The following is a 25649-nucleotide window of genomic DNA, read 5'->3' as shown; positions in this document are numbered from 1 at the left end:
CATATGTTAATGGTCAACACATTGTTCAACCTAAAAGTTTTAAATAGAGAAGATATATATAAAGCAGGTCTACATTTTCAAAATAAATGCCATGGTAAAGTTTTGATCGACCTTACTTCGATCAATAAAAAGTTATAGATTCATCAATATTAGGAATTTATATTTTGCTATCGTCGTAGGTTGACAGAATGCCACTATCGCTTGAAGAACCCATCGAGATCGCCCTGGTGAGACAACTGCTAGCATATGGGTGTAACCAATGACATTCAGGAAGAGACCTTGTGCCATATACTGTAAAAGGTTCTCAGATTTTCAGACTTAAAACCGGGGCACTTTGAAAATTTACAGTATGCACTTGCTTTTTGCTGAAATATCAGTTAATTAAATTATAGGTCAACACTCACCAAAGTAAGTGACAGAGAGTAGAGCATTCCTGTTGGGTATTGATGATTAGTATGAAACCAGTATTTTTTAAACATCACATGAATGACATTAACCTGTGTTTTTGAGAAAAGTCCGGGACATTTGGAGTTTTGGACAATTTTGGGGGAGGGGAAGATTGTAGATTCAGAGACTGTTCTGTTTAATAAACTTGGATACAGTCATCAAGCCACTTTACACTGATAACAATTTATACCAAAATGCTGGAAGAAAAATTGAAAGAAAATGGGTAGTTGTATATTTAAAGATAGTAACCCACCATTTCCGTCGTTAAACTCTAGAAAGTCTCGAGAATTTGAAGCTGGAACTTCCTAATTGCGGAACTCAATAAACATTTTCTATATCTGTTCCTTTTTATTTTATATCATAGTTCTTCTTGTAAACTACTTAAACATAAATGTTTTATATTAACATTTGCATTATTCATGGACTAAAAATACAAATCATATGCCACGTGTGTTACGTACCTTACTCCATAAAGCGGTTATTACTAAAGTAATGGTGATAGGCTAAGTAAAGAGAACCGAAGTATGAAGAAAAAGAATTTTTTTTATTCCTCCTCCCCCAGTTTTCCTTTCCGAATTATGGAAGAGAACAAATTAATACTATAATTGTAAGTAGAAAGACCAAGATAGAGGATGACTTTGAGAACAAAATTAACTCTATCTCAGCAGCAAGTCCATTCCAGCAATCAGATAGTTAATTGTAGCTAGTAACGAGTATTGGTATTCCAATGGAGAGTGACACGTTTTGGAAAATTTCTGGAGTCAGCATGAAGTTGTGAAAACGATTACAACTTCAACACATTAAGAGAACAGATACCCTTCAATTTATTTTTAATAAAGAAAAATTACCAACACATTGTTTCTTTCTGTGAAATCGCACAGGAGACATTAGGTTTCGGGAAATTCTGTTCATTTTGCACATTTGCATAAGATTCTGCACCCCACTCCCTCATATTATGATAATTAACCATTTCAAATAAACGAAACGTTTCTTTATTAGGTGAATATTATTTTGATCGCAAAATCGCAGTCTTCCAATGTTTCTTTTCATTCTTATTTAAAATTCCCTTCGGCAGCTATGTTCTTCCGACTTTAACCTTCGATGTCCAAACAATGAGGCAATATTTGACTTAAAGCAGCCGTCGCAAAATACAGTATACACGACTTACTGTGGAATTCCAAGTTCATAGCTTGTGATCACTGTTGATTTTTGTAGATTGCGCACGAAACTCTTCTTCCCTCTCTTCACTGGTTTATCAGAAACGCTTGATCGAAAGCTGTTGTTTTATTTTACATAGTTTTTAAAGTGGTAGTTTACATAGTGTTTCGTTTACGTAGTTTTTAAAACACAGCCGGTGTTTTTAAAGTGTCGGTACCAACGCAAAATTACCTTGATGACGTGCTGGTTGTTTCCGGTATTTCCTTGTGAGTGCACGCTACGCTTGAATGTAACATATGAACACCTCTTAAATTCCAGAAGACACACACACACAACGAAAGGTGCACTCTTGCTGTCACCAAATGTGTGCGATGAAAACTTGGAGAACTTCCGCTTCCTTTCATGTATTAACCAGTGTTCCAAAGCACGATGGATTATTTATAAGTCTTCTATAATATTGCGTGTGAATCTGAGAGATTTCTATAATGACAAATTTCAGTTATATACTTTGGCATAAAATATATATATATAAAAAATAAGAAATAATCCTTGATCTAAGAAATAAGAACGTACCAAAAAAAAAGTACAAACAACTCGAGCTAATTCATAACTTGTCCTATACTGTGTGCACGTTTGTCAGGCATTCGCAAGTTGCAGTGAATATTTAGATTATTCCTATAATGACAATCTTTTAATCTTGTAAATCTTGGATCTGATTGCATAGATGTAGGTTCAGAGTGCGAGGTAAAGGAGGAAAAATATATCTGATGGTGGTGTACTTCGGCTATTCACTTCAATAATAGTCCAGCAATTACGCACATGGAAACCAACTTATGTCTATCTCAGCATGATCAAATAGCGCTATTAATATTAATGAGTTCCGAAACAAAGTAGGGAACATAAACATGTGTGACCGCTGAATGATAGGCCTACGTAGTGGTAAATTTTGGTAATGTAGTTTTGTCTTTTGGGAGACTTGGACATTTGCAGAAACATGGTTGCTAATAGTTTTTACTCCCAAAGTTGCAGAGATTGAAATGTAAGACCATTAATCTCCATTCTAATAAAATACACAGTTTCATATTTCTAGTAACCTTGACATTGACACAGCTCATACTTCGCCAGATCCGCAGTTGTAAGTACCTGCCCAAGAAATATAAATTTATTACGTGCAGAAGTTAACGCCAATCAATACTTAGTAGGACGTACAAAAATTTTACTTCTGTTTGTGCTGAAAGATCACACGCTGAGGCAGGCAGGCTCTACCATATGTGCAACACGTGTATTTGCACTGGGTGGCAAGTTTCGAGGGGCAGCAAAATCTGTCATAAATATATTATTTAAAAATATTTCTTGCTGGAAAAGACTTCATGGTAGTTAAATTTACTAAGCTGACCTATTTGAATACTGCATTCATAAATCATGTTTAGATCACATTAGTTTAAGGTCACATGATCAGTGCTCAAGTTAATGGTCAAACAAATCCCAGCATGAATTGCTTGATTGTTGTCAACTACAAGAACTCAGTTCTCAAACAGTAGCGAACATCTATTCCATTTAGTTAGTTATCACAGTTTTGGTATGAAAACTATCCTTATCTTAGTCACAAACAAGTTCCTCCTTGTTGAAGGTGGAAACAAGTTTTTTCTCCTTAACAAATGCAGAAGGAAAATCAAGAAATAAAGATAAAAGAGCTAGTTGCACTGTAATTGCAAATTGATATATTGAGATTAAAGCGCGCAATTGAATTCTATAAATAGGATTACTATCTTTCCTATATAAGTGTGTTTGCATTATCTTTCACTAACATAAGGTTATTGTTTAAATGGAAAAGTAAAACAGACACAACAAGGTTGTATTTGTAGTGTTTAGGTCTTTTTGAGTGCAGTTTCCCTCCCCTTCGTTGTTCATGGTGAGATAGTATACTTAAAATCTTTGCTTTTAAGATTATGTTCTTTCTGGAGAAAGGGGGGGAGGAAGGTAAATCATGCCATTGCACAGGGTGGCAAATTGCCTAGAGCCGAATCTGCTGTAAGGATACGGTGAGAGCAAGGTAGAAAATTAAGCATCAAGTGGTTCAGTAATGAGGAGTAAATCGGGGGGAACCATCAGATCTTAAGAGTATTAATTTCTCTATTAATTATTTTATTTATAGCCATACTTATTCTTTAATTTCAGAGGTTAGGGAAAGAAATGTGAAATGACACTTACAGCTTGAAACGCATTAGGATCACGGGAAATGAATTAGGCTTATAATTTCTTGGCGAAAGTCTGCAATAGGAGTACAGGTCAAGGTCATCAGACGGTATCCGAACCTTGAAAATATCGGTCAGAATCCGGACGTGGATTCCTAAACTTTTGATTATTTACAAAAGTTTCCGATTATTGATTATTGGGATAATTAGTAAGTAAGGATTTTATCAATGCTTCCGAGAGAAACGATCAAAATACGTAATTGTTGATGGAGAATAGGCGTAGCGCAATAATCACGAAGACTTTGTTTTGATATTCCTAGTAAATGTATATAAACTCATTTAAAGTTTCTTTTCATATTACTTTTACAATAAATCGACTATATTTCTAACCTTCACAATACTGTATAATAAATTTATCTACTGTGTTCAATTCGAAAGTGAAAGTAAGATATAACAATATATTAGGGTTTGTTAAATGAAGTTAATAAAAACCAAAGAAGGACGTATCATTACTCAAATCACTTACATCAATCTTCAAAATATTGAATAATAAACTAATTGCTGATGAAGGAAATCAACTTTGTTATAAAATTAATAACTTGTCGCAGCTTTGCCAACTAAACACTTGGTTGTAAGTTATTAGTTTTATGATAAAATTGATTTGCTTTCATCAACGATTAGTTTATCATTTAATTATATGTAATAGGCAAAGCTGGCATAATGGAGAAAATATTAAAACATAGTCGCCAATATAATTATATATCTAGTCGACTAAAATAATTTACTTTAAAACTCTCAACAAAGGTCACACTTCGTAGCACCCCTTATTTATTTCTAGACTCAGTGTTGCCAACATCAGCGATTTCCGCTAAATCTGACAGTTTAAAATCACGTCTAATGGTGATAATTGGTAGTCAGTAGTGTGAAGGGAAATCCGGAGAATGCAAAAACCATTCATGGCTAAAGCAAGTGACATTTCGATATCACTTGTTTCTGTGCACCTTTTTCTCCATCTAGTATGCTGAGACAAATGTAATAGAGAAGCTTTCGAATCGCGTATGAGCGAAATGACAAGTAAAGAGAAGTGACGTCATAAAAGACAAGTGTTAACTGTTAATGTCCCTTTTTTATTTGTAAATTGAGTACTTGTTGTAAATGTTGTTTGTTATTTAACAATCTTTGTTTTTTTTTATAGATATGTGCAACTTTGTTCCGTGTTTCTGTTTTCTCTGAATGCAGATTAAATGACCCGACAGTTTTAAACGAATAGGGAAATGCTGTGTGATTTTGATTTGTAAAGCGTATTTACGTATTACAAAGTACTGATACAATGACAAACGTAACTTACTCTACTTTACAAACTGGACGGATTGTCCCAAAGAGTTACTTGAGCAATAACGAAAAAATACTTCCTGAGACATGCCATGATTTAGGGAATACACCATGGAGCCAAGTCGTATCTTCTAACCACCTGCTCGAATTTCCTTTTTTAATTACTCTTTTTTCAAAGACTTTCAATGCTTTAATTACCCATTCTCACAAGTAGTACGCGCGTAAAGAAACATTGTGACACCTATATCACTAATCTCATGCTTATTTCATGTTAAACTGTACGTCCATTTCTCAAATAAACCACGTGCTGATAATAGTTTAGAATCACCAAACAACAAACCATTCTAATTTAATACTGGTGAATTAAAATAAGTTGCGAACTTTCATGTGGTTGTTTTCCTTCACCACGTTTCAAATATTTTGCAATCAATCAGTAAATCAAATTGCTACAATTACAACTCCGTTAATATTAGGATTCTATATTACATTAAATGTTACAAGTTCATTGTGATGGTTATGACTTAAAAAAAGTGCTCTTTTTACACCATCAAAGGAAAGTTTGTTAAAAAGACAAAGGAATTTAATACCAGTGTCTTGATTGACACTTTACGTGACTCTGTACCACGACAGCTGTAATTATATTTTTGCACAAGAAGAAAAGGGAAAATTATTATTACGCAGTGCGTCATGACAAATACCAGAGAAGAACAACAATACCGTATTCTAATAATTATGTATTTAATTTCATGATAATGATAATAATAAACAAGAAGTAGCTACAAAGTTTCAAGTCTTTGTTTCTTTAGTTTAAATCGCATTGTGCTCAGAATCAATGAAACTACGGTACTTTCTTACAACACACAGAGACAACTGTGGTCACTTTGGTCGCTGGTTAAGACTTTCTACATATGTTAGTGTTCTCATTAATTATTTGGATTGCTTATCTCTGATAATAGTATGGATTAAATCTGAAAATATTCAAAGTATTTCATAACAGCATTACCATAAAATTAAAATAAATAAAACTCATAATAAAAATATTCACCTACTTAAAAATCCCTAAAAAGCAGGAAATGTTTAAAACGCACTAAATCGTCACTATTATTAATAAAACATTTCGAAGTTTTTGTCAATCCAAACGAATTATTGCCCAATATAAAATTATAGTATCACAAATTAATTTGTTTCTCTAGGCAGAGACTTTATTCTTTTATTGATAATACGAGGGTCGTTCCGAAATTAATGCCTTTTATTTTTTATGTTGAATTTGTATGTTCGTGCCAGATGCTAATGCTTGAACCTTCCTCTTTTATTTGCAGCTGGTTCCGTTGTTCTACGTGGTTGGCGCCAGCATAGGAGTGTTCCAAAATGGAGCCTGATATGGACGTGCGTATAAAACAACGATGTGTGATTGAATTCCTCACTGCTGAAGGAATTGCGCCAATTGAAATCCATAGACGCTTGGTAAAGATTTATGGAGAGATACAATAGACGTAAGCAATATGAAGCGATGAGTACAGAATTTTCAAGTGGTGAAAAAGGTGTTCATGACAAGCCACGGCCCGGTCGACCCTACACAGCTGTCACTGTCATCTCTCGCAATGAAGAGCGCCTTGATCAATTCGACCGTGATGACCGCCGGATAACGACCGGAGAATTGTGTACAAAGCTTAATGTTGGCTGTAATGCCTTGAAAAAAATGCTGGAACATCTTGGTTATCGCAAAGTTTGCGCGAGATGGGTGCCGCGGATGCTTACAGAAGATCACAAAACTCAGCTAATGGAAATTTGTCGGGACCTGCTGGACCACGTGCCTCTGAAAGATGGACTACGTGGCGAACACTTTCAAGACTCGGAAGCTGTTGTAAAACCTGTAAGAAAGTGATTAGCCTCAGCTGGTTCCGATTTTTACAATCGCGGCATGAAGGCTCTGGTTCAAAAGTGCATAACGAATGATGGGAACTACTAGTATGTGGAAAAATGACAGTGTGTAGCTGAAATATTGCTCTCTTTAGCTGTGCTGTTGTTATTTATGTATCTAAATTAGTTTCCATGAAAAAAAAATAGGAGGCATTACTTTCGGAACGACCCTCGTGGCGCTTTTTAAGCTATTTTTGTATAGCGCTTTTATAAAGTCAGCCAACATTTTTTACGAGAAAGTTTTGGTTTTCTGCTCTCTAACGTTTTCTTTAAGTCGAAACAAATATTTGTTTGAAAGTTTCGTTACCCCAATAGTTTAGATATGTACCTTAACTAAAGGTACGTATAATTAATTTCCTATAACGTGGGTCTCCTACGAAACATGCGTAAACAAACATTTTTCTTCAAATCGGAATTATACGTAAACGTACAGTAGCTACACTCAGTTACGCTATTAACAGTTATACTTTAAGAAATTTTATTGCCTAGTTCCAAAGACTAACATCAAATCCTAATTAAATATACCTAAAACCATCGAGAAAGCATACTTTTACAAATAGAGTGTGTAAACATACACATAATGAAGCTGGTTAAATATAGTATTAATACTACACTCGTAGACATGTTTCATGGTCTAGCTCCAATGACTACAATTAAATCCTAATAAAATTTACTTGAGACCACCTGGGAAGTATGGTATTTCATACAAAAAAAAGAGATAATTAAAGTTGGTGCACTGTGTCGAAGTTATGCGTGAACTTACACGTAATATACAGTAAATATATAGTCTCCACAGTATATGAGTCGAATTGAGAACTCCCCCTTTTTTTTGAAGATGATTTTAAAAAAGTAACATGGCACTACTGAAGAAATAACAACAAAAATAGCTTTAATTTCTCATAATTACAATGACTTGCCCATTTGCTGCCTTTTCTCCTTCATCTAGCATTACCAGACATGTTCTTTTACCCGGACATGTCCTCTTTATCGGGCTCTAAGAGAAGTTTGGGTGTTTTTTTAAAGTGGAAAATGGGAAATATATATTTTTTATATAAGAAGAACAGACAACTGCTTTAACTTCAAGATTCATAATATAAATTTGTAACTGTCAATTTAGCTGTAAACACGAAGGAAAGGAACTTAGTGTGGCTGTAATCGGTATTGTAAATGAAATGAAATTTTTCTTTTACATCCCATGGATATGTCCTTTGAATTAAAGAAGACAGATGATTTGGAAGAGGTTTAATGAAGGTGAAGGATTATTAAATAATTTAGTATAAATGCAATAAATGCAGGAGGAAAAGGGAGTAACCGCGAGAAATTCATAGGCATATTGTCCAACACAAAATCGTTCGGCTTAAAGCGCATGCGTCCCTACTAGAGCAAATTTGAGTAATGTTTGTAACAAATCTCCTGTGGACATTTCTTGAATAACGTTATAACAAAAATAGTGTCAAACGAATATTGGAATGCACATGCCCAATTGTAAGACCTATTATTTTCGTCCGGATTTATGCACTGAAAATCAGTTGAAAAACGACCATCATCTCGGTTATCTAATCAATCATGATATCTAGAATAGGGATAGGGAACATTTTTGTTTTAAAACCCATATTGACGATGTCTACTTCCCAAGAAGGCGGCATACGATGGTTTTGAATAGACCTAAATTTTGTAGGTATTAGCTACATAGCCTATGCCTTAATAATTTACATGAAAATGTATAATATGATAGAATATTTCATAGACAAAGAAAATTTCCTTCATTTAATCTTTTCCTTTTCCTTTTTCCTCTTCTTTTTTTCTTTTCTTAAAAAAGGAGAAAAGAAAAGGCTCTGGCAGTGACATTTTGAGCTTCAATTGCTCTTCAAGGTGCACTTAAGTGATTTGAGTTCCCGAAATATTCCTGATTTCTCGATTTCATATTCCTTATATAATTTAGCATTCTTGACAATAGGCCTGGAAGACTGCACTTTATGACTCTGAAGCCTCATTTCGCCTTAAGGCAGGCAACACATTCCCCCTCCCCGATCAAGCCAATCAAATAAACAACTCAATATTCCTTCTATATCAAAATATTCGAGAAGCGTATTTCAGTGAAATAAGATGCGTTATGTCCCAGAGTTTCCTTTTCTGTTGTGGTTACATTTATTTTTTACATTATGTTCTTTTCTGAAGAAAATAGTTTTGTATTTGAGACAAATTTTACTTTCTAAAATGGAACCCAGGTCCACGCGAAAGAAGGAGTTGGTCAAGAAGGGGCACATGAACAAGATACAATCCTGTCAAATTTGTCTATAAATCTCACGTTACATGTAAAATAAATGCGACAAAAGATTAGAAAATTCTGGTGCTGTTAGTTACCAGTTATTCTTACTTAAATACCATATTTGAATATTTTACTACAGTTATCATGATCTCTTTCGAGTGATATTCGATGTACTACTATGAACGTGAATCCAAGATCTTACGATTGGATTAGAGAGCGAGAGAGAGACAGAGACAGAGACAGACAGAGAGAGAAACAGAACTGGGTTGCTCAGAGAAGTTTAACATCAAGCAACATTATTCTACTTATCATGCCAATCAAATTAAATTTTTGAGTTTTACGTCCCACGCCTAGGATAAAGGAGACTCTGATGATAAGAAGTGAATGAAATGGTGGAATGAAGAAAGTGGGAGGAAACGGAACTCCGAAAAAACCCACGCATACGGTATTTGTCCACCACCAAGTTCACTTGGCGTGAGGTGGGATCAAACCAGTAACCCTATGCACCAGATGTGAACTCTCTGTCACTGAGTCACCGCAGCCCCTATCATGCCAATGACTATGAATAACTTTGAGTTACAAGGGATAGCCCAGATTGCTTCATAAACAAAATAAAAGAAAAGGATGTTAACAAATGTAAGTAATTATTAGCATTAATATTATTATAAATCCTGACTAGGGCTTTCAAATTTCACTTGATAACTAAAGGATAAGGATAACATCGTAGTACGTTACACAATTTTCAAATTTAAAATCAATGTTTAGAATTGTTTTCCAAGATAATATTACAGTCACATTCAGAAGATGTGTAAAATGTATACACTACTACTAATTTAATTTTGTTTTGCTTGAGATAGTGTTTCAGTTATTACTTTTATGCTAGGTAAGGAATAATTATTTTATTTAACAAATAAAATAAAGTAGTATTATATAACATTTGATTACTTAAGGTTTGTGAAACAATTTTTGGAAACTTATTTCGGTATCTTCGTACTCACAAAATTTATTGTTGAAGTCACCTATTTAAAGACATTAGAAATATATTTTATGTTAAATGTTTTATGTTGCACTATTAGGTATTAAATTTATATATAAATATATATTCTTTTTTTTCTCTCCAAATAGCCTCATGCTAAATGAAAACCCGCTGTAGCATATTTGGAAAGCGGTTTGAGTTAGATCCCTAATGAGGACGGATTTTATTTTTCAGTCTATCTTCATACCAATGCAACTCTAAAGTTCACGCTACCTTTGTAAAATTGGTAGCTACGACAACCTGGATATGACCGGTGCGTAATGATGACTACATTATCTCCACTACTTGACATAGTTCCCATTTAGCTTATTCCTTACTGGGGAGCCCTCTACTTTTTACTGTCAAGTGAAAAGTATTAAATGAATAAAGGAAGGAGTTCACTGGTAGAGCTTCAAGATTATTTCTGATGAAAAAGCAGACTAGTTGTAATAGGCGTTACATCCGGCAACATTTCCAGGAAAGAAGAATACAAGCTCCGGGAGTGACATAGATGAATATTAATTATAGAAAGTTGATTGATTGACTAAGTGTTCTTTTCAGCACCGATATTGTATGAAACGTGAATCTATAGCTTAATGTGGTCCCCAACCTACATGAGCTTCCTCCAGGGATCGAATCCGAGTCTTGTGCGTCAAACGCGCGAACGCTAACCATGTAGTGAAGAGAGCATTCTGTAAAATCATATACGTGTTAGCAAGATTGTATTCAGATACATACTGCGGCGTCTTTGTCCTCCCCGAGCTCATACTCCACTCTCTGAGATTATGAAGGTAATTCTTTTATTTAGCATATGTATGAACTCATATTTTTGTAATGATAAAACTTTCTGATATTTTTAAATACCTGTGGGCTTTTATCTTCAATGACTCCTTTGAGAAATGAATGTTTTGTTATATGTATTAGGCGAATGTCAAAAAAAGCCAACATTAAAAACAATATAGAGAAAAAATATTGTGATTGATATATTATGATTATTTTCTGACGTAGTCACCATGAACCTCGCGACTTTTCTAGTAGCGTGTCACACCAGCTTCCTATACTCTCTGTGTAAAAATCTTTGTGAGAGTGCAGCCAGTTCAGAACTGATGTGTTGAACACTTCACTATCGCTGAAACGTTTCGTTGCAAACCACTTTTTAAGGTGAAATAACAGAGAGAAATTGCTAGGGGCAAGGTCAGACTGTAAGGGAACAATTGAATGGTTCCCATCGAAATCTTTGAATTGTCCCAATAGTACGAGGAGTTGTGTGTGAGGGGATGTTGTCATGGATCAGAAGAATCCCAGAGTGTACCACGCCTCTCCACCGATTTTGGATGGCATGTCGCAGATTATTCAATATTTGGCAATAAACATATGCTGTAGCTGTTTATCCTGCACTATAAACAATTACGATCACATTTACTGGCCGATTACCGTCAATTCTGGCTGCCAATCGATTACCCTAAAATTTACGGTATTACTGTTAAAGTTATGGTAATAGAGCATAAATATGGCGTTTTTATGGCTTATAACCATAAGTTTTACAGTAATACCATAAATTTTATAAGAAACAGAACAAGTCCACCAATACCTTCGAGTTTTATCATGACATGAAACAGGAAACGGGAATTCATGCTATTATCTTTCACATTTTTATCAAAAGCCAAGAGACCAGTCCAATAAGTGTCTACGGATTGGACAGTATAAACGACGTCTACAACATCGTACTCATTGGTCTATTGAAGACACGGGGAGAAATGGGATGGAATCCCTATGTCTATGCTTCAACGCAGTTTGCTGCGGTAGAAATTGCAATATCGGTCGATAGTCCATAATGTTGATGGTCCGATATAATGAACCGATTGTGGCGGCAAGACTTTCCATAGAATAAGTACGCTTTGAAAATCTGTCGGATTGGTCAAATCAACCTTTTGTATTTTCAATTCCATAATATGAAATCATTTCTCGTTATTGTATGTTTGGATTTCTTACGTGTATGGACAATCCTATCAATAGTATTGCATATATGCGACAGTTAAGCAGATATCATAATTACCTAGATTGTATGTGTGGTATACAGAACGAAACATGTATGCCTACATATCACTGACATAGTCCTTAGCAACATAAGCCGTATAATTTTATTCTGTAGCAACGAATACACTCGTGTAAGAAACTTAAGAATAATGTGGTTTGCGGAACGTATCACACATAGAAAAGGGCGAATCGGCTATATCTTGGTGGTAGGTGGAATTCCTGCTGGTAACAGACTGGAAACAAGGGGTGAAAAAAAATAGACAATGGGCAACAGGAACAAAAATGTACAGAGGCTTAAAAGTCAGAAATGTGTGACCTCCCCACTCAGCAAAACGTGCAACACAACGTGATTGACGTCGAGGATGACGTTATCAATAAGTGGTTCAGATATGGCTTGTCATTTTTGGGTCAGTGCTTTTATGAGCTGTGAAGCATACAAAGCATGTCACATGTATGTTCTAATGGTTTAAATCTCTTGATCAAACGGGTCAATCGAACCATTTAATGTCTTGAGTCTGAAGGTACTCATCTCGATGGTGACGTGCATTATCATCCATTAAAATGAAATCAGGGCCCACTGCACTCTGAAACAGATAAACCTACTAGTCCAGGGTGTCATCTTGATACCTCATATCTCTGACGGTAACCCGTTAAAAGATATATAGGGGAGTGCAAGTTCCAGTTTGATCTTACTTTATATCATGACTTCTCGATCCAAGTAATGATCCAGTTTAGTAACGTTAGTTAGAAGAAACCATGTTCCAGATTCTCTTCGGATGAATGCGCACCGAGAATCATGCTGAGACTAAAATAGAAATCATCTGTGAACAGGGCATAACTCTAATGCTTCTGGGTCCATGTGTAATGTTCTCCGCAGCAATTCAAACAAGCTCTTCTTTGCACTGCTCTCAATCAAACACAATATGCTGGTCGTCTGACATACAAGTGTATCTCAACTTAACATCTGTAACAGGAAACCTTATAACAGTGGGTTTTTAGCAGCTGTAAGATCTCTGCCAAAATCTGAGACGATGACGTGTCTATTTCTTGGGCAGTGGTACTCCTTGGATGACCTTCACTAAATCTCTGAGAGATATATTCACACTATTGGAATCGTCACCATACCTTTGAGATAACACTCTGTGGAACACTTAAGTTCATGTGACACTTCCAACTGAAGCCTTCTTCAGTCGTCCGTTGATTCTCCCACATATGACATCATTAACGTGGTTTCTTTGCTCCATTCTTCTACATGAATACGTTCACTGGCAATAACGTCAACAATACGGCTAAGCATGCTGTATGTGACGTTGGTGTGTTGAAACAGCGTTCATCACATTACCGACATGAATGAGTGTCTAAAGCGCCGCCAAGAAGTGACATTGGGTATCACGTGTGGTAAACAATCAGGACTTATTCTGGGATAAACTCAATGCTTTTACGAGAGCTTCTTCGTGGCTAAGCGGTTACCGTACGCGCCTTTGGTGTGGGAGACCCGGGTTCGATTTCCGGCGGGAGCTCATGAGGTTCGGATTTCACGTTAATTAGTAGTTCAACGTCTCATATAGCCTCGCTGCTGAAAGGGACGCTGAACTAAAATCAACTCAAATCAACTCAATGCTTTTACGAGTGTTTTCTACAACAGTTTATATACAACTTTGCATTAACCTTAAGCTCTACACATGAATGTGTATAGGTGTTTGTACTTCACAATATAGGAACAAAGGACTATGCGCCAACTTTATATTCTATTTAAAATTTATTAATTTATCGTTGACATTGTCTAGATTTACTTGAAATATTTTACACGCTTACAACTGAAAGGCAAAACTTGCTAGTACGGAATATTTTAATTTTATATATTGATAATTAGTAAAGTTATAGCTAATTCAAATAATAGGTCCTCTCTATCTTACTCTTTCTCAAATTCATGTTCATAAAAATTTAATGGACGTAAGATGGAAAGACTCGCTTCCGAAATTTCGTAGTGGATTTCTATCAATATTAAGAAATGTATAGTATTTTAAATATGAGACACGTTGGTTTTATTTTAAAGGGCTAATAAAGAAGAATGGAAATACCTGATTTATACAATTATATATAGAAAAAGGTGGTAAAGTTATATACGTAGCATAGTTAATACAAATTTTACCAGCATTATTGTGTTCTGTAATGAGTGTTTTTTTTTCAGTAAACTAAACAACAATAAGGTAATATAGATAGCATAGATAATATGAATTAGTTACTTTGATTAGAAATATGGAAGTGAAATGGAAGAAAATATCTTCAGCAAAAATAAATAAATAAATATAGTGGAAATTTGCTTAAATGCTTTTTCTATATACCGTATAATATAAAGGGAGTAAGACTATAGGAATTAACACGAGACGAGACTCAGTCTCGAATCTCGTCTTGTCTCGAAAGTGTGACAAAATTCGAGACGAGAATAGACATTTCTATCTTGGCTTAAGGAGACGAGACTCGTTATGAAATGTCTGCTCTCGTCTCGAATGTCTCGGAAAAATAATCTAATATTTAAAATTATCTTGAAAAATCTATCTGTCTTGGAATCAATGGCAGCATTTATTAGTTTTAAGGAAGGAAGAATAAATGAACTTGATAGTTTGCATTTCAAAATCAAGTTTTATTAATTATTACTGAAAATATAACGTGTGAATATATTATATGCAAAAGATGCTTGCATAATAATACACGTATAAGTATTATTATTGTTGTTTTTAAAAATATATTATCTATATGAACTTTTCTGTTTGAACAAGCCTTTGATAAAATTCTATTGCATGTACTGTATATAGGATTGAAATTTCGTTTACATGGGATATTTGAGGATCGAGATCGATTAATGTTTCTCTTACCATTGATACTATATGAGGAATGTTCCTACAACTTAACGTAGAATTTGATCCACATCCGTTAACGTCGGGAATTCAACTCAGGTCATATGCTAACCATATATCCACAAAGCAGTTCTGTTTAGATATCGAATATATACAACTTGATTGTATACAATAGTGTTCCCGCACTGCGTAGTCACTTACGCTCTTGAATTTGGTGCTAGCGATTCTGGGTTCGATTCCCGGTGAGGACACTCGTTAGAAAAGATAATTATAACAGCTTTTTCAGGTCTGAGTGAGGTTTCTCTGAGTTTTTCTCATTCACACCATGTAAATATCGGGATGATACCTATCTTACAGGTCTCAGACCGCGTCCTTCCTTCCCCCTTCCCACGATAGGATAGCGTGTTCATCGTTAGACTTCATCCCTATATGTAACAGACTTAATAGTTAATAAGTGCCGATAATGCCCAAACATACGTATAAATAAAATAAGTACTAAATTGTATACAATAGTATGGAAGCTAGTGACACCTACTTGTGTGGATGGTTGTCGTCACTCAAAATCGGGTTTTCAAGTTACGCTACTTCTTCCTTTCACTGACGTTATTTCCTCCATAATAACTCAGAAATACATCAATCGACGGTCTCCAAATTTGATAGACGAAAATCACTGATAAGTCTATCGAGCTGATTAGATTTTGGTGGAAATCAAACAAATGATATAGAAGACCGTGGGGATTGGTGAGAAAAATCTAAAGACAATGGAAATTTTTGGTTTTGACCAGACGAAAGAGAATATCAGGAGAGCTCCCAGGCTGGGTGTTCGACTAGGTCACGCTTTACAGTTTTAGACTCAATCTTAAGCAAGAAAATATCGCACAACTTTACTGAAGTCATAGGTACAGTTAGCAGTGCTCGAGCATCACAAGTGGTACACGTACCACAGGTTGAGAAACCATGTTTTAGATTACACTTTAAGCTACAGGCTTATTCTTATCTAGACTCGGGTTTCAAAATGGTGAGGACACTCGATCGAAAAAGTGTAAAAAGCTTTTCCAGGCCAGCCATCCTGAATGAGGGTTTCCCGGGTCTTCCTCATTCACATCAGGCAAATGCCGGGATAGTACCTAACATATAGGTCCCAGACTGCCTCCTTCCTACCCTTTCCCCGAATAGTGTGCTCGCCGAGGGACGTCATCCCTCAAACGTGACGGGCTAACATGACCATAGATGCTGAAAACCAAATATCTAAAATCCTAAATCCTCGGTGTTCAAAATTGAAGACGAAACTCGAATCTTTCATTTATGTCATGGTACTACGAGAAGAAACAAACGAATGACACTTAAATTTACATTAAGGAAGAATTTGAAAGTTCCCTAATTTGTTTAGAATTTTCGTTTTAATCTGAAAAAACTTATAATTTTAAAATGTAATACGTCTACATGCTGCCTAATAATATTTTGTTGATGTAGTGTAGGCCAATACAGATTATTATTATTATTATTATTATTATTATTATTATTATTATTATTATTATTATTATTATTATTATTATTATTATTATTATTATTATTATTATTGTTATTATTATTATTACTGTTATTCCGAAACTGTTCTTATTTAGTGATGCATTGAACTTCTTCCCTTAATGTGACGTAAAAAAAAAACGAAGAATATTTTCTTATGACACGGATAAAATTAAAATTGAATATTTTCAAGTTAGGATTAAAAAAAAAAAAAAAAAAAGGTGGTGAAACGTAATTGAGTAGCGCATGAGACTTATTCACAAAAACATCCTTAGTTTCTCATTTAAGATAAAACAAAAAGAAATACAATTGACGAATTGAAGGAGGAAGAGTTTCACTTAAGTATCTCCTTATCGACATGCAACATAGGTTTTCCACTAAGAGAACGAACATCAACATTGGACGTATAGTTGTCATATGGAGATAAATTTTGAGTTTTGTCTCTGAGCCTTTTTTTTTTTTTTTTGTAATGGAAGAAAGAAAATGTTACATTGTATTGTTCACGCTCTGCTAAACCTCGTGTTAAGATTTCAAATACAAACTTACAATCCACAGATACTGACAAAACAGAAAGAAGAGAAAGAAAAGAAAATCTTATCCTGTGACTTTGTACTTGAAACTCAAGTCACGAAAGTATCCTTCAGCATCAAAACACACGTGAATTTCCCTCGTGGATATTTTTTTTAAGTACCTGTCAAAACTTTCTACAGTGTTGCTATACCTAACGCGGTTCTGTAAACTGCACGAAGCCAGTAAGACAACGCAACGTTAGTACAGCCATTTCCTAGTTTATCAACTTTAAGTTGAACTCTTGAAGCTAGTCAGTTTTTTTTGGAAAATGTAATAAGTAACTGTTTCAACGATCAGCTGCTGTTCCTCAGGTGATGAACTAGTTACGCTATTATAGCACCTTGATCTCGGACTCTATTGTTGATAGGAGCATGCATGGTTCAAATTCAACGTAAAATTGGTTTTAAGTCTTACATAGGGTGTCCGGAAACAAACCAAAAAACTGCCAAATGAATCCTCACGCAGAAACATGAAAAGTTACGGAACGACATGGATACAGAATTGCATCATTTCGGAGGAACCAGTGACGAAGCTAGTTTCAATTTTCTGGGGGTATGCAAGCAGAGGGGCAGAGGAATTTTTAGGGTACAACTACTTTTCTACATATTCGGAAGGATAGTTCTATATTACTTTATTTACATCAACATACAACACGTCTGGAGGGCACCCGCCTCCTGTCCCCCTCTGGCGTGGTCGCACTTTTCAGAATGATATGAAAAGGGCGACTCAAAAACAAAATGTCGGGTAACAGAAAATATCGATTATTTTAAGTTTAGATTTCATTAATAAACCAAAGGATATGGAATGTGTGCCAGTTTTCAGTTCCTGATCTTTAATTTGTTGTTTATAGAAGTTGTCTGTATATTTTTCTACCAGAAGGCTACCCTGTTTATACCCACGTTTGACATCTACTGGTGCGTTAATGGAGTTTAGGGTTAAAATAACCAATATGTTCTTTTATCTGACCTTGATCTAACATTTTGTCCACGAATTACCGGTATGACTCTGTTTTATAATTTCGACATATTTTCGGTTAACTATAGCTTCGGAATGAAATATTTGTCCATTCATCTTAGTCTATTCTGTAATGTTTTCATATGGGATACACTTTCCAAAGTTTTTTTTTTTGGGGGGGGAGGATGTTGTTTCCAGACACCCTGTATAGCCTGACAGCTGAAACGGAATACTCTAGGGCAGGAGTTCTCAACCTTCTCCACAGCCGTACCACCAAACATATTCATTATTGATATCACCATAAGCCGTATGTACCACCAAAAGCGGCTCAGGTACCACCAGTGGTACATGTGTCACAGATTGAGAAACCCTACTCTAGGGCCCGATGTATCTCAGTTAAAGAGTGGTCACTTCTGCTATGTGGGGTCCCTGGTTCGATCGCAGCTCGCGCTAAGTAGGCCTTGCGGTGGACAAAAACAGTGCGTGGATTTTCTCGAGGTTTTCTATTTTACCCTCTTTCTTCATTTCACCATTTCATTCAGTATTATCTTCACCGTCTTCCTTTCCCTCGTTGCGTAATTGTAGGACGACAAACTAAAAAAAAAAAAAAAAACACTCCAAACAAACTAACTAACAATTAACCATTAAGTTTTGGACAGTTTCTGCATTTTTAAAGAAAATCTTGATCAAGGCTGCTTGTCATAGAAATACGATCTGTACGTTATTTGACAGTGCACGAAACACTACCTAAAATATACGAAGTGCTTATACACCGTTTGAGGACAGAAGACAACCGGAAAATAAAAATAATAAATAAACAGAAATAAAATAAGAAATCGATATTTAGCGAAGACTGGCAACATTGTCAATTCAGGAGCAAGAAGGGAAGAAGAAGATTGTAGAATGTTCACAAATACTAGTTTTACAGATAAAAAGAAATACGTACGATAAGCATAATTGACTGCAATTGAACGGCGAAAGGATGAAAATGTTAGTCACGAATCCTCTGTTTTCCATCCTACGTATATATTAAATGACTGTTTTCAGAAGCGGTTTCTCCTACTACTATCCCTTCTCTACCCACATAAAGAAATAGGTACCGATGAAGGGTAACGGAGGAATCGAGATCAATAGATTTTCACAGAAAATTATTTAAATATGTGATTTGTACTTCTAAATATAGCAATTAATGGAGATAGGGTGCAAAATCCGTGGGTGGAGGTTGTGAGGAATTACCCCAAATTAAAAAGTTTTTTAGAAGAAAATTTCCCTCGCTAGTAAGTTACTGGGAGATGAGTAGATAAAGTGACGATATTGTCAGAAGTTTGCAAATTAATTACAGTAATTCATCCAATTATAGGGTAAGTAATGTTTAGCTATGTCTTTTGTCTCTATATTGTACAGTTTCAGCTAATTGGCCTAGCGCTGTATGAAACTCAGGGCCGGATCAACCCATCTAGAGGCCCGGAGCTAGAAAAAATATGTGGCCCCTGCTGACTTCGCCTAATATATTTCTGTGAAAGTACAGTAGGAATGTTAAGGAACTATGTTTTATATTTTTGGTATATTTTATCTTATGACCATGATTGTATCTTGTATGATTCTTTTTAGATGGCCAGTTGAGATTTTGATCAGAGTGGAAGTCCCCTTCCACCTGCAGGCCCGGGGCTACAGCTCCCCTAAGTCCCTCCCTCAATCCGGCCCTGATGAAACTTTATGAATAAATAAAAAAAATTAATGGATGTTAAAATAATGTAAATTTCCTATGTCGAAACATTCCAATAAGAAGAGTACTTTTTCAGTGGCAGATCAAGTTCGGGATCGGGGAGCTAGACTCCCCAGTTTTTTGACTGGCAAAAATAAGTTAAGCTGTTATTTATATATTTTTGAAAGTTTATAGTAAACTCATAATACTATATATCTATCAGTGTCTGGGTTCTGGCAACCCCCCCTTCTAGTTTTTACCTTATATATCCGCCTCTGTATTTTTTTAACACTACGGTCTCTCTACTACAGTGTTTCTTTCAGATATGTTTTTGGGGACACTGCACCCCGGAGCTCTGAGAGTGCCGCCTGGAGGAGACCAAAATAATTACATCTATATTATAATAATAAGTAGAATAGTACCGTGCAGTGGCGTATTTAGGGGGGTGGCTTCCGGGCTTAAGCCCCCACGAAATCTTACTTAGTATAGTAAAGTAAATGAAATATCTTGCAGAATTTTCACATTTCCAGGCAAAGCCCCCCCCGAAAGTTAGCAAAGCCCCTCCCGAAACAAAATCGTAAATACGCCACTGGTACCGTGTGAAAATAATATGTCCCCCTCCGAATACTAAGTGTGCTTCCCTTGAACATTTTTTCTTCTGAAAGAAACACTGAGCCAGTTCAACTGATATGATTTCGTACCCTGATACAGATAATATATCATGATCAAAAATATGGTCAGAGTTTTAAAAAAATAATATAAGATAACCTTTTTCTTTAAGTGCTCTCAGTATATAATACATTAATTTTTATGTATATTTTCGGCCACCTCTGTGGCTTTGTCTGACTTTTGTAGTAAGAAAAGAGTAGTTGGAGATTTTGTGTATTGTGTGTGTGTGTGTATGAGAGAGAGAATAATGTTGTCAAAGAAAAAGGAAAAGAAAGAAAGCACACAAATATAATTAGCTAGTCAATTCCCCTAATTTACAGTAATATAGAAAAATACTGTGAAAGAAAAAATCTAAGAATTAATGTTAGTTTCAAGGTGAAAAGGAAATCTTTAACTACATATTAAGCTTCTATAGCCTGTAGACAAGGGTAAGACTTTCGGTCGTCAGTGAAGTAACCGGACATATTTAAAAGGAGATTAAGTTTAATGCACTCGTTTGTCTATACGATTTTTTTCTGGAGAATGCAATCTTCTAATTTACAGGCAATATTAATTTAATTTCAATAGACCTATAGTTGGATCATGAGTATATGATATCTACGGTAATATCTCACGTCTCGGTATTTACTTTTAAGTTAATAACGACATTGTACTAACATTATAAGCATCAGCTGTGGATGTAGCTAGTAAGCAGTCTTTAATGGTATGAAAGTCAAACGACAATTGTTCAGTTTATGTAGGTAACCAAAAATAATTGCATTTTAATTTATGACTAATGTTTGTTTAGAAGAGATGGTGTTTTCTCAAGGGTTTAAACTTGTGTACGATTGAGTTGTATACAGCTAAAAGGGATCATAAGATTAAAACTATCACAAAAATGTTACAAAACGTTCATTCGTCATTGCAAAACTGAAGTTTTTCCCAGTTTTTTCATGAGGACCTTCCAAATGCATTGATGGAGATACACTTCTTTTCCTTTAAAAGTCCGTATCAATTATTTATTTATTTACCTTAATTATATTACTTATTTATTTATTTAACTTCAAGATAAATGATAAACGAAATAAATACCAAAATATAAGATTTATTACACTCTACTACTAATAAAGTGAAAGATAATAATAATAATAATAATGAAATGAAATCTTTGTTTTACGTCCCACGGTTATGCCGGTTAGGCTAAAGGAGACGGTGATGATGAGGGATGAGTGAAATGGTGGAGTGAAGAAAGTGCGAGGAAACGGGAGACCCCTAGAAAACACCGAACCAGCACGATGTTTGACCACCACAAAATCCACACGGCGCGAGCGGGGATCGAACCAGGGACCCCAAGCACCGGCGGTGAACGCTCTACCACTGAGCCACCGCGCCCCCAATAATAATAATAATAATAATAATAATAATAATAATAATAATAATAATAATAATAATAATAATAATAATAATAATAATAATAATAATAATAATAATAATAAAATGAAAAATGAAATCTTGAAATTTTAGTCCCACGATTATGCCGGCTAGGCTAAAGAAGACGGTGATGATGAGAAATGAAGGAAATGGTGGAATGAAGAAAATGAGAGGAAACGGAAGAACCCCGAGAAAGCCCACACATCCGATGTTTGTCCACTATAAAGTTCACTTGGCGCAAGCTTTGATCGAACCAGGAACCCCATATACCAAAAGTGATCGCTCTACCACTGAGTCACCGCGGCCCGGTAATAATAATAGTAATAAATATATTTGAAATACTGCATTTAATTGCGTAATTTAAATATCTTTTATACGATTCTGTAATTAGCATGCGCTCAGTTACACAGCATCGCAAACTCTAATTATCGTTTTTTTTTTTCATTTCGCTTTCTAAACGCTCAACCTCAGAGAAACTCCCATTTGATCTTTCTTTTCTTATCCTTTTTTAAGAATCGAACATTCTAGAAAAGGAAACATGAAACGTATATAGATAATTTTTAATAGGAGTGATGAGTAATTAAAGTAAAAGTACGAAATTTCACTTCAAAGAATTACTTCTGACCAGTTTTGAGAAATGAATCTTGAGTGCGAAGAAAATGAAAGAAAGAAATTGAAGTTGTTCATACATTTTCTTTACTATTATTTGTATATTGTTCATACTAAATTTGGATCTATGCATAGCTAAGAATTAACAAAATTTGACCAAAGTAATAACTATATATTAGCAATAAAGCAGTAAGGTATATTAATAATAATTTGTGTTGCAATTTCGTTAATTTATCATCATCTTCATTAAGACTCATTACCTATGAGTCTGGTAAACTCACTGTCAAAGTAGTAACAATTGTTATTGTTATAGCTAGATGCATTAGAGCTTCGGTCAGATTTGTCGTTCATTCTTGCTATTGTTTGAGAATGTATTTATATTACTTATTTAATAGATATTTCTAGTATTTATGTTAGTATTTAATTGTGCAGAGTTGCAAACGCAATATAAACTCTGTATATAAGTTTTGAAGTATTTAAGAATTATTTTATTTGACTGTTTTAAAGTGTTCTATCCGTTTTTTTCATTTTCGTTTTTACATCAATTTGAATTTTTATAATGTTTTTGGGTTAATGTAGACATTGGCGGATCTAGCCCGGGGCCGGGGAGCCAAAGTCCCCCAATTTTTGTGAGTGACAAAAATAATTGAAACTATTATTTATATATTTTTGAAAGTTTATAGTAAAGTCATGATAAACCTATCATAGTCTGGGTTCTGGTTGGCACCCCTATTTTTTACCTTTTTAGATCCACCTCTGAATGTAGAATTTCAAAAGGAATAAAATAATTCCATTATGTGTCACTATAATTCGCCAAGACACAGAGCTTTTCCTATATGCATTGCTTACTATACAGTAAATAGTATTTAAATGATATTAAATGAATTGAGGCGGTAGGTTAATGATAGCCAGGCTATATCAGTCTCTGGTTTTGGGTTTTGCTTTGGGTATAGATGCTTGTCTCCATTTTGCAATTCATCATCATGATTCATATCTTATGGTCTTCTTTAGCCTACAGGAAACAAGCATAACACGTAAACAAAAACACGATATTTTTTGTTTTATTTTCTTTCTTTCTTTCTTTCTTTTTCGTTTTATTTTTTCGCTACGCTTCTTAAGGTATATTCACTACGTGTTGTGGTCGTTTGTGGCGAAAAATACAACACGATTATAGTATGTATAAAATAACTGAAATTTCAAGCACTAAGAAACACGGAATATGCCACATACACGCTCATTTTTTTTTTCACTTGCAGTTTAAACGCTCTCAAATTTTCACTTCTCTAGTTTTTCATTCACACTTATGATGTATGTAGCTCGTCCTCCCACACACTGAACGCGACATATGAGTTATCAAGCACTACATCTGCATATCGAGGAGACACACATAATCACTTACCAACAGCACTCTCATGTTTCTCTTTGTGGCTAGGTTCCCAAGTCTTTGGAGCTCTTGAGTCCTGTAGCAGACACTGAAGACGAAGAGCCTACTGATGACTATACTTTCGCTGGACTACTTTTATACGCTTGGAGAACGTCAACGACCAAAATCTAGGGTTACAGAGCGGAGTCCGAGAGTGAAGGTGAATAGGTGGAGTGAAGTAGGGGAATTAACATAAGAGGAGAGAAGTAAATTTCACTCCTTATTGGCTGCCCAACACCACTTAGACAAGTATAACTCCTACATATTTTTCGTTAATTTATAAGTGGTATCCTTCACCTTCCTCCTACTTTTTTTCTGTATATATCTCTTCTATATTCTGAACCATCTCTCTCTCCCCCTGTAGTTATTACAACACAGAGGAAGATTCAGAAGAATTGGCAACAACATTTCACTTTAGGATCAACAGTACTGTTCAGTGGTCTTTTTTATTATCCTTGTTTACGATTGTGTGTATCATTCCAATATTTTTATTTTTACTTTGTGAATTTTATGGTCTTAAAAATAGTTCCACTCTTCCTGCTCTTCCCAGAATCAGGTATTGAAAGAGAGGACACTCTCAAAACATGCGCTTTATTAGATGTTTTGTTCAAGACAAAGAAACAAACAAAAAATAATAATAAAAACTCATATTATGGCGATGTATTCCTCACACAAGTCAATTTTATAGATTACTAGGAGAATGCCCGCTATTCACATGGGGAGAATACGTTTCATTTTGGACATAAAGGGAACCAAAACTGTCACCAATCAACTTAGAGACCGCAAAAAACTATGAATTTGAAACTAATATCGGACATTTCAAATTATGTTTACATCACCACCCCCCTTTAGGAGCACTAATGGGGGCTGAATTTGAATTTAAACGAAATCGGAAGTGTCACTATTCACCTTAGCGAGCGCGAAAATTATAGATTCGACACTAATATCGATCATTTTCGATAATTTTTATATATGTCCCCGCCCCCCTCCCTACGTCGTGCCGTCAAAGTGAAATGATAAAAACCATCCCAGGCCCGAACTTCATCTATGTTGAAAATTTGATCGAGGTTAGTCTGGTGGTTCAAGAGTTATTAAGTCACATAGTGACTTTCGATTTTATGTATATTAATTGAGTATTTGTGATTAATTTCGAAGTTACTTTATTCTTACCAATCTTCAAGCGGTTTTCCCCAATCGCGCGTCTTAATTACAAATTGTATATTTCATTATGTATACAGAAGATCGGAAATAATTGCTTTCATAGTTTGTTTCAGTAGGTATTAATAATTTTTGCCAGTAATTAGTGATTAGTAATTTAAAAATGAATAACAATGACAGGAACTTAAAATAAGTTAAAATGGAGTAGAAAATCTACTGATATTACGGAAAATTGGTGTAAAAATAATCAATTAGAGCAATTAATCGTTTGTGTTCGAGCATAATAACACGAAGATTATTAGTAAAGGTGTTTCCCCATAAATTACTACCATTATCATAGGTATTTTGTCATTATTGGCAGGTCGCATTTAGAACCTTCCGTACACCACGATC

The 25649-nt window shown here is 35.0% G+C and overlaps 1 protein-coding gene across 1 annotated transcript in view; it reads right to left on the bottom strand.

The window, feature by feature from the left end:
* TwdlE (TweedleE) overlaps nt 1–24231 on the bottom strand; it is a 35237-nt gene extending 11006 nt beyond the window's left edge. Inside the window, exon 1 of the mRNA XM_081740165.1 lies at nt 24075–24231. Coding sequence (XP_081596291.1) covers nt 24075–24089 — 15 coding nt within the window. The 5' untranslated portion in view covers nt 24090–24231. The remainder of the gene's footprint in view (nt 1–24074) is intronic.
* Between the last annotated feature and the right edge of the window lie 1418 nt (nt 24232–25649).

The sequence above is a fragment of the Thermobia domestica genome, chromosome 15 (genome assembly GCF_964235325.1).
Source record: "Thermobia domestica chromosome 15, izTheDome1.hap1.1, whole genome shotgun sequence".
NCBI lineage: Eukaryota > Metazoa > Arthropoda > Insecta > Zygentoma > Lepismatidae > Thermobia > Thermobia domestica.
Note: the sequence above shows the minus strand (reverse complement) of the source record. Positions and strands in the feature narration are given on the sequence as shown.